Source organism: Heterodontus francisci, chromosome 10 (assembly GCF_036365525.1).
Source record: "Heterodontus francisci isolate sHetFra1 chromosome 10, sHetFra1.hap1, whole genome shotgun sequence".
NCBI lineage: Eukaryota > Metazoa > Chordata > Chondrichthyes > Heterodontiformes > Heterodontidae > Heterodontus > Heterodontus francisci.
The window spans coordinates 42835183-42848867 of record NC_090380.1 but is presented as its reverse complement, the minus strand read 5'-3'; the positions used below and the strand labels follow the sequence as shown (position 1 = coordinate 42848867).

The window sequence follows — 13685 nt, the reverse complement described above, 5'->3', positions numbered from 1 at the left end:
GTGAAGCTAACAATTAGTGTAACCATGTTTTAAAAAAAATCTTACCTTGCAGTTTAGTGTACAGAATGGAGCAAGATCAAGCACTTGTGGAAAATGGATATGCTTGTTTATTTTGCGAAGATTGAACCCCAACTATAGGAAAAAATAGGATTTGTAGTTTGACAATGTTTGTCTTTACGTTAGTCATTAATAATAAAAAAGTCTTTCAATTATATGCCAAACAGCTGATTACCCACAGCAATAGCTTTGCAAAATGTCTTTTGCTAAGTGAATAATAATAGAATAAATCAGTCAAAGTCCTAGCAACTCAGGTTTTCATTTAATCTAGTCACAGAAGAGTAAATATTCAACTGTTATTGATGTTCAGGCATACAGATGGAATGGTTCCTTAAAAGTCCACATTATATTGCAAACTAACAATTTTCCCAGCATAAACTGGAATATATTTTAAAAATTGCAATGAAACATAATAGACTTGCTTTCTCATGCAGAAGTAATCATCTGCCCTTCAAAACTACATTCTTCCAAGTTTTCTAATGGTACTTGCCAGCTGAAAATTTAAGAGTGCAGTTACCTATAATTTCTATCATCTATTTCAGGCATGGAATTTGTGAGCATGTGACTGAACAATTGTTTCCGATGAAGTCCTCTGTAACTCATTAAAAACATTTTAGATTAAAAACTTGCATTTATATAGCATCTTGCACAGCCTCAAGACATCTCAAAGCACTTCACAGCCAACAAAATACTTGAAGTTTGAGTCACTGTTGTAATGTAGGAAATCATATTTATACACAAAAAAGCAAAAGGCATAATGTCTAATATGCATGGCACACATCACAATACATGCTATATAAATGCAAGTTGTTGCAGTAAAGGTCCAAACACATTGGACAAGTTTCATGTTCACATTCTGCAGAACACACTAATTCATTGGCAAATGCACCAAAATGTAGAAACACAAACCCACCAAATGCATAAATATAATAGGGAAAAATAATTATTTGACTAATTACCTGCTGAAATCTTTTCAAATGAAGTGTAAGAATTGGAGGAGGAGATGAAATAAGCATTTGTTTTTTGGCATTCGTGTACACATACTTTTCATCTGCAAATTTTATTTAGAAAAAGAAATAAGCTTAAATGCATCTGATTACATTCCAATGTAAGTTGCTCTAAATTTGTACTGAACATAATGAGCGGGATATAAATATACAGCACCACAAACAGCTCTTCACCCTGATCTTGATGAATGATTTGCAGAAACCCTGCAATTAGCTGTTTGCGTATTAACATGACACATCATTCGGTTAATCTTTATCATTCTTTACTGCACTGCCTATTAGCTGTTCAAACTGGAAATTTGGGTACATGCTACCCACATTATTATATCATCCCGGTCTGAAAATCCTGGCAAGTGCACGCCCAAATTTCCAATTTACATTGCTGGCGGGTATGTCTCCCCATTAGCAGTAGGGAATGAAATGTCCCCCATAATTTTGGAATAGGCAGTCTACTTTTTTTCTTGCTTAAAACAGGTTTGCCATTTAAGATTAATTTTTGCTGAACTTGGGCTGGTTGACATGATGCCATCGTGCACATTTCACTACTGTCTTTTCACTAAATTTGTGCTGGGATCCAATTCAGCCAGTGAAAATCCAACAAATAAAAGAAAACCGATTAATTAAATGAGCTAACTAATTATGTCATAAACTGAATACACATTACAACCTATTTTAATTCCAAATACACAACAAAACTGTAAGTTTCCAGTTTAAGTATTTCCACTGAAACATTTATAAACGGGAAAAAATGCAACTGCATCAGAAATAGACTAAGCCCAAAAGGCCTTTGTTTCAAAAGGAAAGAAAGGCAAACGGATTTTATTCTATTTTCTGGATGGCTTACACCCCAGCTAAAACTATATTAAAGTTGTACTGTCAGCAGGGGATTTATTGCTAACATTTGATAGTGGTAGATTTTAAAAGTTTATTGGACTATTTTGGGCTCTTAAAAAAAATGAGTCTGTTGCAAACAAGACATCAAAAACATTTTCTTTCTTGGCTGAGTTTTTATCATTTCAAATATATAAGGAGGAGGTCTCAGACGATGGTCTTTTGGAGGTTTAAATCCAGAATGATGGAATGAAAGCCCACTCTATTTGTTGGCTGAGTTTGGGCAAGTCTCTATCCAGTTGTGTGCTGGAATCGTTCCAAAGCACAAACTTTCCAATATTTGGCAGGTAATTGTCAAAGTACTCAAAAGCTGCATGAAGCATGTGTGCAAAATGGTGCTTCTCCGAGGATGAGGTACAAAAATGGGTTATCTAACAGCAATGCACCTGATCTGGGCATGATATTGAATGTAAAATGTAAAGTGTTCCATTCCCCAGGATTATCATCTTTATCTTGATGAGCAACAAACCGCGTAAAAGTGATAAATTACTGACAGCAGTCACTGCCGGTGGGAAGACAGTTATGACAGCCTCATGTCAGTGTTTTCTGCTGACTATAAATCAGATGAAATCTATAGCTCTCAGTGCTTTGTGTTTCAATTATATTTTTCTCCTTTCATCCAATGCACAGGATCACTATGAACTCAGAAAACCTATTTCAAGGAATGCTATGGTATGCTCCAAAATTCAGACTCCTGTGGTCATCTCTGGTTATTCTTCAAATGACTGTCAATTTCCAATATAAATTGAGTCTCCTGCAACATCTTGTCTGTTGTCCAACCGACAACATGGGAGTGCCCTAGCCTGATTTCACTCCTATCTATCTTGTCATAGCCAGAGAATCTCCTGCAATGGGTTCTCTTCCCGTCCCTGCACAGTCATTTCGATAAATCGAGGATTTAACCTCGACCCCCTATTTCTCATCTATATGTTGCCCCTCGACAACATCATCCGAAAAAACGTCATGTTCCACACGAATGCGGACGATACCCAGCTCTACCTCACCGTCACATCTCAAACCCTCCACTGCCTTGGTTCTGTCAAATTGTTTGTCTGACATCCAGTCTTGGATGAGACAAATTTTCTCCAATTAAACATTGGGAAACCATTGTGTTTGGTGCGCAACACAAATTTAATCCCTACCATTGATTCCATCCCCCTTTCCGGCCACTGTTCCAAACTGAACCAGACTGTTTGCAATCTTGGCATCCTAACTGACCTGGAACTTCCATCCAATAGTCTCTCAACCACAAACATTTCCTACTTCCAAGCCCCATAATATTGCTCTTCTCTGTTCCTGCCTCAGCCCATCTGCTGCTGAAACCCTCATCCATGCTTTTGTTACCTTCAGACTCAACTACTCCAACGCTCTCCTGGCTGGCCTCTCATCATCTACCCTGCATAAATTTGAGCTTATCCAAACCTCTGTTGCCTGTATCTCAACATGCAACAAGCACCGTTCACCCATCACCTCATGCATGCTGATGTAAAATGTCTCCCAGTCCACTAACACTTTGATTTTGAAATTCTTGTGTTCAAATCCCCCCCATGGTCTAGTCCCTCCCTATCTCTGTAACTTCTTCCACCTGTGCAACCCTCCAAAAATTCTATGTTCCCCCCCAACTCTAGCCTGTCATGCATTCCACACTTCCTTTGCCTCACTACTGTCGGCAGCACCATCAGCCATCAAGACTCTGAGCTCCAGAAATCACTCTCAAAACTTGCCTCTTCATCTCTCCTCCTTTAAGACGCTGCTTCAAACCTACCTCTTTCACCAAGTGTTTGGTCACCTGTCTTAAGGTCTCCTTCTTTGGATTGGTATCAAATTTCTGACTGATTACACTTCTACAAAGCACCTTGGGAAATTTTACTATATTAAACGTACTACAGAAATAGAACCATAGAAAAGTTATGGACCAAGGAGGCCATTCAGCCCATCGTGTCTGCGTTGGCTGAAAAAACTAGCCGCTCAATCAATTCTCACTTTCCAGCACCTGGTCCGTAGCCTTGCAAGTTACAGCACTTCAAGTGCATGTCCAGGTACCTTTTAAAAGAGCTGAGGGTTTCTGCCTCCACCACTGATCCAGGCTGTGAATTCCAGACACTGGGTGAAAAAGTTTTTCCTCATATCCCCTTTAATCTTTTTACCAATCACCTTAAGTTTGTGCCCCCTGGTAATTGACACCTCTGCTAAATGCAAGGTTTTGTTTCAGTGCTCAGAGGTGCTGGTCAAAGTGGCGATTATCACTGCACTCAGATACTATTGGTAGCAAGTCTGTAACTTAGGTTCAAGTTCTGGGATCCGCATTCAAAAGCTGAAAAGGTACCAATCCTAACTGTTCTAAGAGCAAGATTATATTATAGTAAATCCATGATATTTATCCATAATACAAGTCATGTGATATTTGAAATTGTAAATACAATTTGCAGTTATTTTACTACCATTTGCATTGGTCTTTGATCCACTTTTATGCTGCCTTTGGGTACATTCTTCACATAGCAGTTTATTTGCTCCAATGAGTTTTTCTATCTGAGTGAACTGGCATAAAGAAGCTCCAACAGAACAGTCCTCTAGACTCAGCAGCTTTCTGTCTGTAAGGGTGCAAAATGCTTTTTCTGGGTCCAGAAAAACAACCTGTTTGTCTTTCGTGGTAGAGTGTAGATCATTTGTTGTTCCAGAAGAGTTCTCATACACTTCCAGGGTTAAAGTTATTTCATCATGATTCACTGTGCACTCATTCAGATTTAACTTATTCATATTACTGACAATATTTTCTTCATCTTCACTGGAACAAAGTGCATTAAATTGGTTCTCATTCACCATGTTTGACTCAAATATATCTGAAGAGTCAAAGTTCTCAGGGTTGTGGGAATGATCAGAGTGTCTTTTCCTTTGCACAATTGCACCAGACTCCTCTTCCTCATATTCTACATCAGTGTTGTCTTGGCTCAATTCTTGACTGTTTTCTTCCATTAATTCTTTTCTTCTGGTCCCAAGACACTGGTCAGTAGATAAGCAGTCAGAAGGACTCTGTTCTGGAGAGACCTCTTCTACAATCTCATTTGACTCTAGGTCTGCCTTGTTTTCTGCAGAGGCTTTTCCACTCTGTACTTCATCCACAGAACATTTGGCTGGGGAGTTCTCCAAATCAAGTGCTTTTGCCTGGTGCTTTTGTTGCTGACGTTGGTTCTACAAACAAAACAGAACATAAAAGAGGCAGTTTCATGAGAATCTAAATAACAAAAGAGCAGAATATCATGGCAATGTTCTACGTTATGACCAAGAATGTCAAGCTGGTGCAGCAAAGCAAAGCAAGTTGCTGGTATCAGCAATTTGAGGTAACAAATTAAAGTGCTTTAGTACAAAAATCAAATGCATTAGCTTAACTATGATTTTTCCCATAACAAAGATACCAGTCTGTCAAATACATCTAGTGAGAACAGTGAAAAAAAAAAAGACTTGCATTTATATAGTGTTTTACATGACCACTAAACGTCTCAAAGTGTTTTACAGTCAATGAAATACTTTGTTGAAATGTAGTCAGTGTTGTAATGTAGGGAACGAGGCAGGCAATTATTGTACAGCAGACTCCCACAAACAACATGATAACTCCCCTGCTCTTCTTCAAAATAGTGCCACGGGTCTTTATGCCTACCTGATAGGGCAGACGAGGCCTTGGTTTAACGTCTCATCCAAAAGACAGCACCTCCGATAGTGCAGCACTCCCTCAGTACTGCACCGGAGTGTCAACCTTGATTTTTGTGCTGAAATCCTAGAGTGGGACTTTAGCCCGGAACCATGTGACTCATAGGGCAGAGTGCCACCCACTGAACCATGCTGACATTATTCTGCAAAACAAGTCCCAGATCAACTGTTGTTCTATCCAACTGAAGTAAAGTCAGTTTTGTGGCTCTCTCTCCAAGTCAAGAATACCCAAGTGCCAGAATCATCCTATTTATCATATACATGCTACCCCTTTGCACCTTATGACACCTGACATAGAGAGAATAAAAGGAGAGAGTGCTGAAAGTATAGATCTGCGATTCAAACAGGGATAAAATGTTGAAGTGTAAGCTTAATTAAGCAAGATGAATTAGGAATAAAGCAAGAAAGTTATTTGATACACTTTTCCAAGGTATAAATTAATTGTAGCTAGCTGAAACACTGATGGATTAACCTCCGATGGTGGAACAAGGGAGCTCGGTTGGAGGAGTGCAGGGGGATGAATTATGAAGCTTGAGAACATTACTCAGATGGGAACGGGGGCGGGGGGGGGGGGAAGCAAAGATATGCAGGGATTTGAGAACAAGGAACTTTAAGCGGAGCATGCTATGGAGTGATGGCACGATGTTGTGCTGGAAAGGAGAAGACTGGAGAAACCAATCCTCTGGGTGCTAAAGATATGGATGAGGGGAAGCATATGTGGGCAATGTTCCAGAATTGAAACATGGTTTGTGGAGTAGAAAACTCAATACAACACTGAGATTGTGCACAACCAAGATCTGCCTGAGGAAGCAGCTACAGTTAGTGAACACGATGGACTCAGTGCCAGAGGCAAATGAGAAAGGAACAAGGTACGTTTAAGCTGGTCAACAATGTTACAGGAGTTGATGTTGGATAGTATATCAGCAACCCTTGAGGCAATGGTGGGGCAGTGAGATAGAGTGGGCCATTAACAACATATATGCATAAAACACTTGCAATATTTCTGCAAAGGGGTGGCATGTACATAATAAAAAGGATGATTCTCAGACTTGGGGGGTTCTTGGCTTAGAGAGAGATATCCACAAAACTGAATTTACTTCAGTTGGATAAAACAGTTGATCTGGGACTTATTTTGCAGAATAAGAGACCGTGCGTACAAAATTAGTGTCATGTGAATTCATAAACTAGACTTTTTTTCCACTCTGGTGAAAGATACAAACCAATATCGGTCATACAGACCAGATGACCAAAGTTCATTTCCAGTTAACAGTAACTTAAGATTGTATCCTGCAAATTTTGGTTGATTATCTTTGATGAAGGAGTTGGTCAAATGGAAACTCGACAGACTCTACTGACACAGTGCTGTTCGGAAGGGAGTTCTAGGATTTTGACCCAACGACAGTGAAAGAACGGCGATACAGTTCTAGGTCAGGATAGTGTGTGGCTTGCAGGGGAACTTGCAGGTGGTGATGTTCCCATGCATCTGCTGCCCTTGTCCTAGGTGACAGAGGCCATAGGTTTGGAAGGTGCTGTTGAAGGAGCCTTGGTGAGTTGCTGCAGTGCATCTTGTAGATGGTACAGTGCTGCCACTGTGCGTCGGTAGTGAAAGTGGATGTTGGTGGTGGATGGGGTGCCAATTAAGCAGGCTGCTTTGTCCTGGGTGGTGTCAAGCTTCTTGAGTGTTGTTGGACCTGCACCCATCCAGGCAAGACTCGTGCCTTGTCGATGATGGACAGGCATTGAGGAGTCAGGAGGTGAGTTACTTGCCGCAGAATTCCTAGCCTCTGACCTGCTCTTGTAGCCACAGCATTTATGTGGCTGGTCCAGTTCAGTTTCTGGTCAACGGTAACCACCAGGATGTTGACAGTGGGGGATACAGCGATTGTAATGCCACTGAACAGCAAGGGGAGATGGTTAGAATCACTCTTGTTTGAGATGCTCATTGCCTGGCACTTGTGTGGCACAAATTTCACTTGCCACTTATCAGCCCAAACCTGGATGTTGACCATGTCTTGCTGCATCTGGACATGGGCTGCTTCATGCCATCTAAGATTCGTGAATGGTGAACATCGTGCAATCATCAGCAAACATCCCCACTTCTGACCTTATGACGGCGGGAAGGCCATTGAGGAAGCAGCTGAAGATGGTTGGGCCTAGGACACTACCCTGAGGAGCTCCTGCAGTGATGATTGACCTCCAACAACCACAACCATCTTCCTTTGTGCTACGTATGACTCCAACTAGTGGAGAGTTTTCCCTCCGATTCCCATTGACTCCAGTTTTGCTAGGGCTCCTTGATGCCATTTTCAATCAAATGCTGCCTTGATATCAAGGGCTGTCACTCTCACCTCACCTCTGGAGTTCAGCTCTTTTGTCCATGTTTGGACCAAGGCTGCAATGAGGTCAGCAGTTGAGTGGCCTTGAAAGAACCCAAACTGAGGGTCAGTGAGCAGGTTATTGCTGAGCAAGTGCTGCTTGATAGCACTGTCAATGATGATTGAGAGTAGACTGATAGGGCAGTAACTGGCTGGGTTAGATTTGTCTTCCTTTTTGTGGATAGAACATACCTGGGCAATTTTCAACATTGCCGGGTAGATGCCAGTGTTGTAGCTGTATTGGAACAGTTTGGCTAGGGGCGCAGCTAGTTCTGGGGAGCAGGTCTTCAGTACTATTGCTGGAATGTTGTCTGGGCTCATAGCCTTTGCAGTATTCAGTGCCTTCAGCTGTTTCTTGACATCACGTAGAGTGAACCAGATTGGCTGAAGACTGGCATCTGTGATGCTGGGGACCTCAGGAGGAGGCCGAGATGGATCATCCACTCGGCACTTCTGACGAAAGATGGATGCAAATGCTTCAGCCTTGTCTTTTAGAATAGCTGTAGTATATATGAAGTTTCAGGAAGTGTTTGGTACGATGCCTCACAAGAGACTGGTTTGATATATTCAGGCTTATGGTAGAGAAGTAAAGGCAGCAGTATGGCATGAAAGTTGGCTGAAAGACAGGAAACAGATAGGGTAAATGAATGGAGAAGACTACAGAAGGGTCAGTCATCGCCTACTGTCGTTCCTTGGATACAATCATTTGAATGTGGGTATAATCAAAACATTTGTTGACAACACAAAAGTAAGGAGGTTGGCAAACAATGAGGAGAACTGTTTTTAAAAAAAGGAAGCCTTAGATTATCAGAACGGACAGATGCAATTAAAATTGAGGCGTTGTTGAACCCCGCACCAATGTAAGTCAGCGAACAAAAGGGTGACAGATGAATGGGACTGGTGCGAGTTAGGATCCCGACAGCAGAGTTTTGGTTGAGTTTAAGTTTATGGAGGGTGGAAGATTGAAAGTCAGCCAGGACAGCAATGGACTAGGCAAGTTTAGAGGTAACAAAGACATGGATAAGGGTTTCAACAGTGGATGAGCTGAGGCAGGGATGATGGGGGATGGAGGTGCAAATAGATGGTTTTGGTGTTGGAGAGGACATATGATTTGGAAGCTCAGGGTGAAATAGTTTGCCAAAGTTGCAAATGGTCTGGTTTAGCCTCAGGCAATTACCAGGGAGGAGGAGGGAGTTTGCGGCTAGAAAGGGGAGTTTGTGGAGGGTGACAAAGACAATGGCTTCAGTCTTTCCAATATTTAGCAGGAGGAAATTTTTGGTCATCCAGTACTGGATGTCAGACAAGCAATCTGACAAATTAGAGACAGTGGTGCAGTCAAGAGAGTTGGTGGTGAAGTAGAGTTGGGTGTCGCCAGTGTACACGTGGAACCTGAGATTGCATTTTCGGATGATATTACTGGGGGCAGCATGTAGATAAGAAATAGGATAAGGCTATGAGGAGTGGGGTGGAACTGGAAATAGTTTTGAATTACTCGAGCAAAGAGCCAGCAGGGACACAATGGTCCAAATGGGCTTCGTCTAAGCTAAAAACTTCTAGGGTTCTAAATGATAATTAGTGTTTTACCTTGGCTTGCTTTTTAGCTTGTTTCTTTGCCTTCTTTTGTTGGTATTTGGTAGTGCCAGTTGAGACATCTCCTCTGTCCTTGGAAACAAAGTTTCCATCACAATGCCCATGGTTATCATTCTGATCATCTTCAGTAGTGTTTCTTCCACTTTTGCCCTGGGCTTTTTTCTTATTACCCTGCATTAAAACACCACAATTAACATATTGACATTCTTAACCCCAAGTAAATGGTTTTTGCATGCAATTCCTCTGCTGGATGGCGATCAAACAAACCAGGTCACGTGCATCCTGACTGGCAATGATCTAATTGAGGTGCTTAAGATGACTAAAGGAGTTGAATGGGTAGAGAGAAACTATTTCCTCGGAGTCCAGAACAAGAGGGCATAACCTTTTAAAATTAGAGCTCAGCCATTCAGGAAGCTATTCTCACAAAGGGTACTAGAAATCTGGAACTCTCTCCCCCAAAATGCTGTAGGGACGAGGGCAATTGAAAATTTCAAAACTGAGATCAATAGTTTTTGTTAGTTAAGAATATGGAGGGATATGGAACCAAGATGGGCAAATGGAGTTACGATACAGAATAGACGTGATCAAAATGAATGGTCTACCCCTATTCTTATGTCCCTTTGACTGCAGGAGGCATCAGAGCCAATCCGTCATTGTCTTGCTCAACTGAATAGGTCTTTATCCAAATGAACAGGATCATACCCAACGACATTCACACAGGCATGGTGCCAGCAGGGATTTTGGATAGCAATCAGGATTGGGAACCTTGGTCGACTTTCCCTCCATAATACCAAGAGGGTGAGGCCAGACAAGTGGCCCAATGGTACCCTGGCTGGGATCAATTAAGAGCGCAGACTGGGGACAAAACGTGGGACCCGCCTGTTCACGGCTCAGTTACATACTGTGCCATTGTGAAAGCAAGGTGGAAAAAAAATTCAGACATTAAGCAGTTAACTTAACATTCAGACCATTGTACATATTGCAATAGTGTGCAGGAATAAGTTATTTGACATAGTTGTAAACATTGCCAGTTCTGCGGTTATGCAACTTGGGCTTTGCAGTGATGAGCTTCCAAACATTGTCCTTGGAATCAAAGAAAAGGAAAAGGCAAGAAAAAGATCCACTGCTCAATTTTACCTGCTCATCCAAAACTGGGAGCGACAAGTCTAAAAATGATTCTTTTACTAATGTAACCTGAGAACAAAGCAGACAAAATATTTGTTATTTTTTGGTAATTTATTGCTGAACTTACACACAAGAAACACATTTCTCGCCCTCCTTCTGCCATTGCCAAGGTAGTTTCTTGGGCAGTGACAGCTCTCTGATATATTACCCAAGTGGCTAGTCTTAATGTGTCGCTCGGCTATTTTACCACACAGGGTATCACAGCTGAGCCCAAAGCTATTCTTAACCGAGGTACACATGCGCTTTCACAGCAGGGGTCGTTGCAAAGTGATCAGCAACAGAAACCTTAAATTATATTTTTTCCTGCTCGCAGACAGAGGGCAAATGGTAACCTCCTAACTGCTGCCCTGGCTGGCATCAGCTAGCTCAATAGTTAAATCTGCTTTTAAATAAACCCTGAAGATTGCGACAGATGACCTTGATTGTATTTAACCTATGAAATCACATCCCTGCTTAAAATGTTTTAAACTTGTGCACATCCTGGAAAATCAGGGGTCAGACTCATGTCTTAAAAAGTCTGCGCTCTAAATTGACTAAAAAATAATTTAAAATGAGCATTTAATCAACTTGAAACTGAAAACAAAAGCATCTTAGTTTATGACTATGAATTAAGTTATAACTTTTTAAAAAAAAATTCAGTGCCTAGCCTATAGAAACTGTGGCTTTAGAAAGCAATGTTTTTTTTTAAACGAAAGCTTCAATCCAAAGTCATAAAATACAGATATGACGACATTAAGTATATGCACAGACATGATGGCAGTTATGTACCTGTACAGAACATACAATGACAGGCATACCTGAGTCTTTATGATACAAAGTATTCACCCGATAAACAAGCCTATAGTTTTCTTTTTAATAAAGGAATTTTACTAAAGGACACAAACTGCCTATCACTGTATATTTAATATTGTATAATTATATGTTAGAGATTGTGAACAATGCAAGATCTGCTGCATCATTCAGCTCAGGTTTTGCAGGGTTAATACAAGAGCTTCCAAGCTCTGCATGGTAGTTGCACCACATAGTTTAGCAAAGTCCCAGATTTAGGAGTCTTGACAGGGTGGATGTGGAAAGGATGTTTCCCCTTGTGGGAGAATCTTGAACTAGAGGGTCACTGTTTAAAAATAAGGGGTCGCCCATTTAAGATAGAGATGCAGAGAAATTTTTTCTCTCAGAGGGTTGTGAGTCTTTGGAATTCTCTTCCTCAAAAGACAGTGGAAGCAGAGTCTTTGAATATTTTTAAGGCAGAGGTAGATAGATTCTTGATAAGCAAGAATGTGGAAGGTTATCGGGGGTAGGTGGAAATGTGGAGTAATCAGTTCAGCCACGAACTTATTGAATGGCGGAGCAGGCCCGAGGGGCCGAGTGGCCTACTCCTGCTCCTAATTCGTATGTACGAACATACGTATGTTTGATCTCTCGCTCTTTTCAATAAGTTAACGTCAGTTAGCACTGGAGTAGGAGTGCTGCAATTTGCCGAAAGGCCAGCAAGTTAGAGAAGTGAAAAGCGTCCAGGGTTCCTTACTGGAAGTCCACCTGTATGGAGTTCAGGATCAGACTTAGTTGTGATGCTTCCATATCCAAATAACCTGCTGATGCTCATTGTTAAGGCTCATATACAAACAAGTAGGAGCACTCAGGTAAGGTATTGGGAGGACAGTCAGCACTGTGGAATTGTAACCCAAGAAGTCAACACCACAGGAAAGAAGGGGAGGGGAGATGAAAAGAAAACTGGTCAAACAAATTGAGGGAAAACAAAATTGGTTTACGAATTAACCACATCAAAAATACACATTATACATAAAATTAAAGTATGTTAATTAGGAATGTACAAATAGTCAGAGAAACGTTATTTTCTTAATTAACATTCTGTATCCATTCTTTGAGAGATCATAAAGGAAACAATCTCACCATTTTACACTCCTCGCACATGATTGTACTGGTCAACGTGCCACCAAATACACGGTCAACGAAGTTCAGCATGGACCCCTCTTTTTGGTACACTAGTATGAGGGAGAAAACTTCATTTTAAATTGGATATATTTAATTATTCTACATAAACAAGCATGGAATTATTAATTACCTTGCAACTCTGAAATTAGCTAAACTACTAGCCCAAGACCATTCAGTACTGCAGTAATGCAGTGTCTGACTTCAGCTACAAGAGGCTGCTAGTGAGCTGAGCAAAAAATGTCACCAGCAATATCTGGCAACACGAAAATAATATCCATTAACTCTGTTAAACTGAAACATTATCTGTAATCCAGAGCTTGAGCCAATGGAATTCTCAACCAATGATGCTGAGTATCTCTTTCCAATACAAAGATTGAGTACAATAGAGCCCCAAGAAAGATAGTTGAAAGCAAATAAATCTGTAATTAAAATACACAAATACTGCAAACATCCCCACATACTTGCGACACAGTCATAATATCTACATCAACACTGCATTTATATGAGAGTACTGTTTAGCATTTGGACTGAGTATCTGGACTGAAGGTGAACCTTTGTAGTTTCACATGCTACAGCATATTTATAAAGCTCACTTAAGCTGCCTACAAAACAGGTTGATCTATTGATAGCTCGAACCAAAACACAAGTCCCTTCTCAGAAATGGTGTAGCATGGTAAACAAAAAAGCATGGAGATGAATATAAAGAATGTCTTTCTTTTGCTCAAAGAGGGGCACTCTTTCAAAGTGTACAGAATATCCTCACTTATCTATTATTGCAACATAAAATTTAAAGGTTTCCTAAAACAGAGATGGTCTGAATTCCATACATGATATGCAGAGTTAGTATAGTGCAGTGTCTGTACTGATGATCTAATACCAAGATCATGACCATCTGTTGTAATGATAAAATCAGCAGGAATAT

At 40.8% G+C, this 13685-nt stretch overlaps 1 protein-coding gene across 5 annotated transcripts in view; it reads right to left on the bottom strand.

Moving 5' to 3' along the window:
• The window catches only part of usp16 (ubiquitin specific peptidase 16), a 58883-nt gene that overhangs the window by 3403 nt on the left and 41795 nt on the right, over positions 1 to 13685 (bottom strand). For all 5 annotated transcript variants that reach the window (XM_068040508.1, XM_068040511.1, XM_068040509.1 and 2 more), the window contains 6 exons: positions 12722 to 12813; positions 10763 to 10819; positions 9620 to 9796; positions 4397 to 5144; positions 1017 to 1108; positions 46 to 132 (listed from right to left, as the gene is read on the bottom strand). In XM_068040508.1, the coding sequence (XP_067896609.1) occupies positions 46 to 132; positions 1017 to 1108; positions 4397 to 5144; positions 9620 to 9796; positions 10763 to 10819; positions 12722 to 12813 (1253 nt within the window). The remainder of the gene's footprint in view (positions 1 to 45; positions 133 to 1016; positions 1109 to 4396; positions 5145 to 9619; positions 9797 to 10762; positions 10820 to 12721; positions 12814 to 13685) is intronic.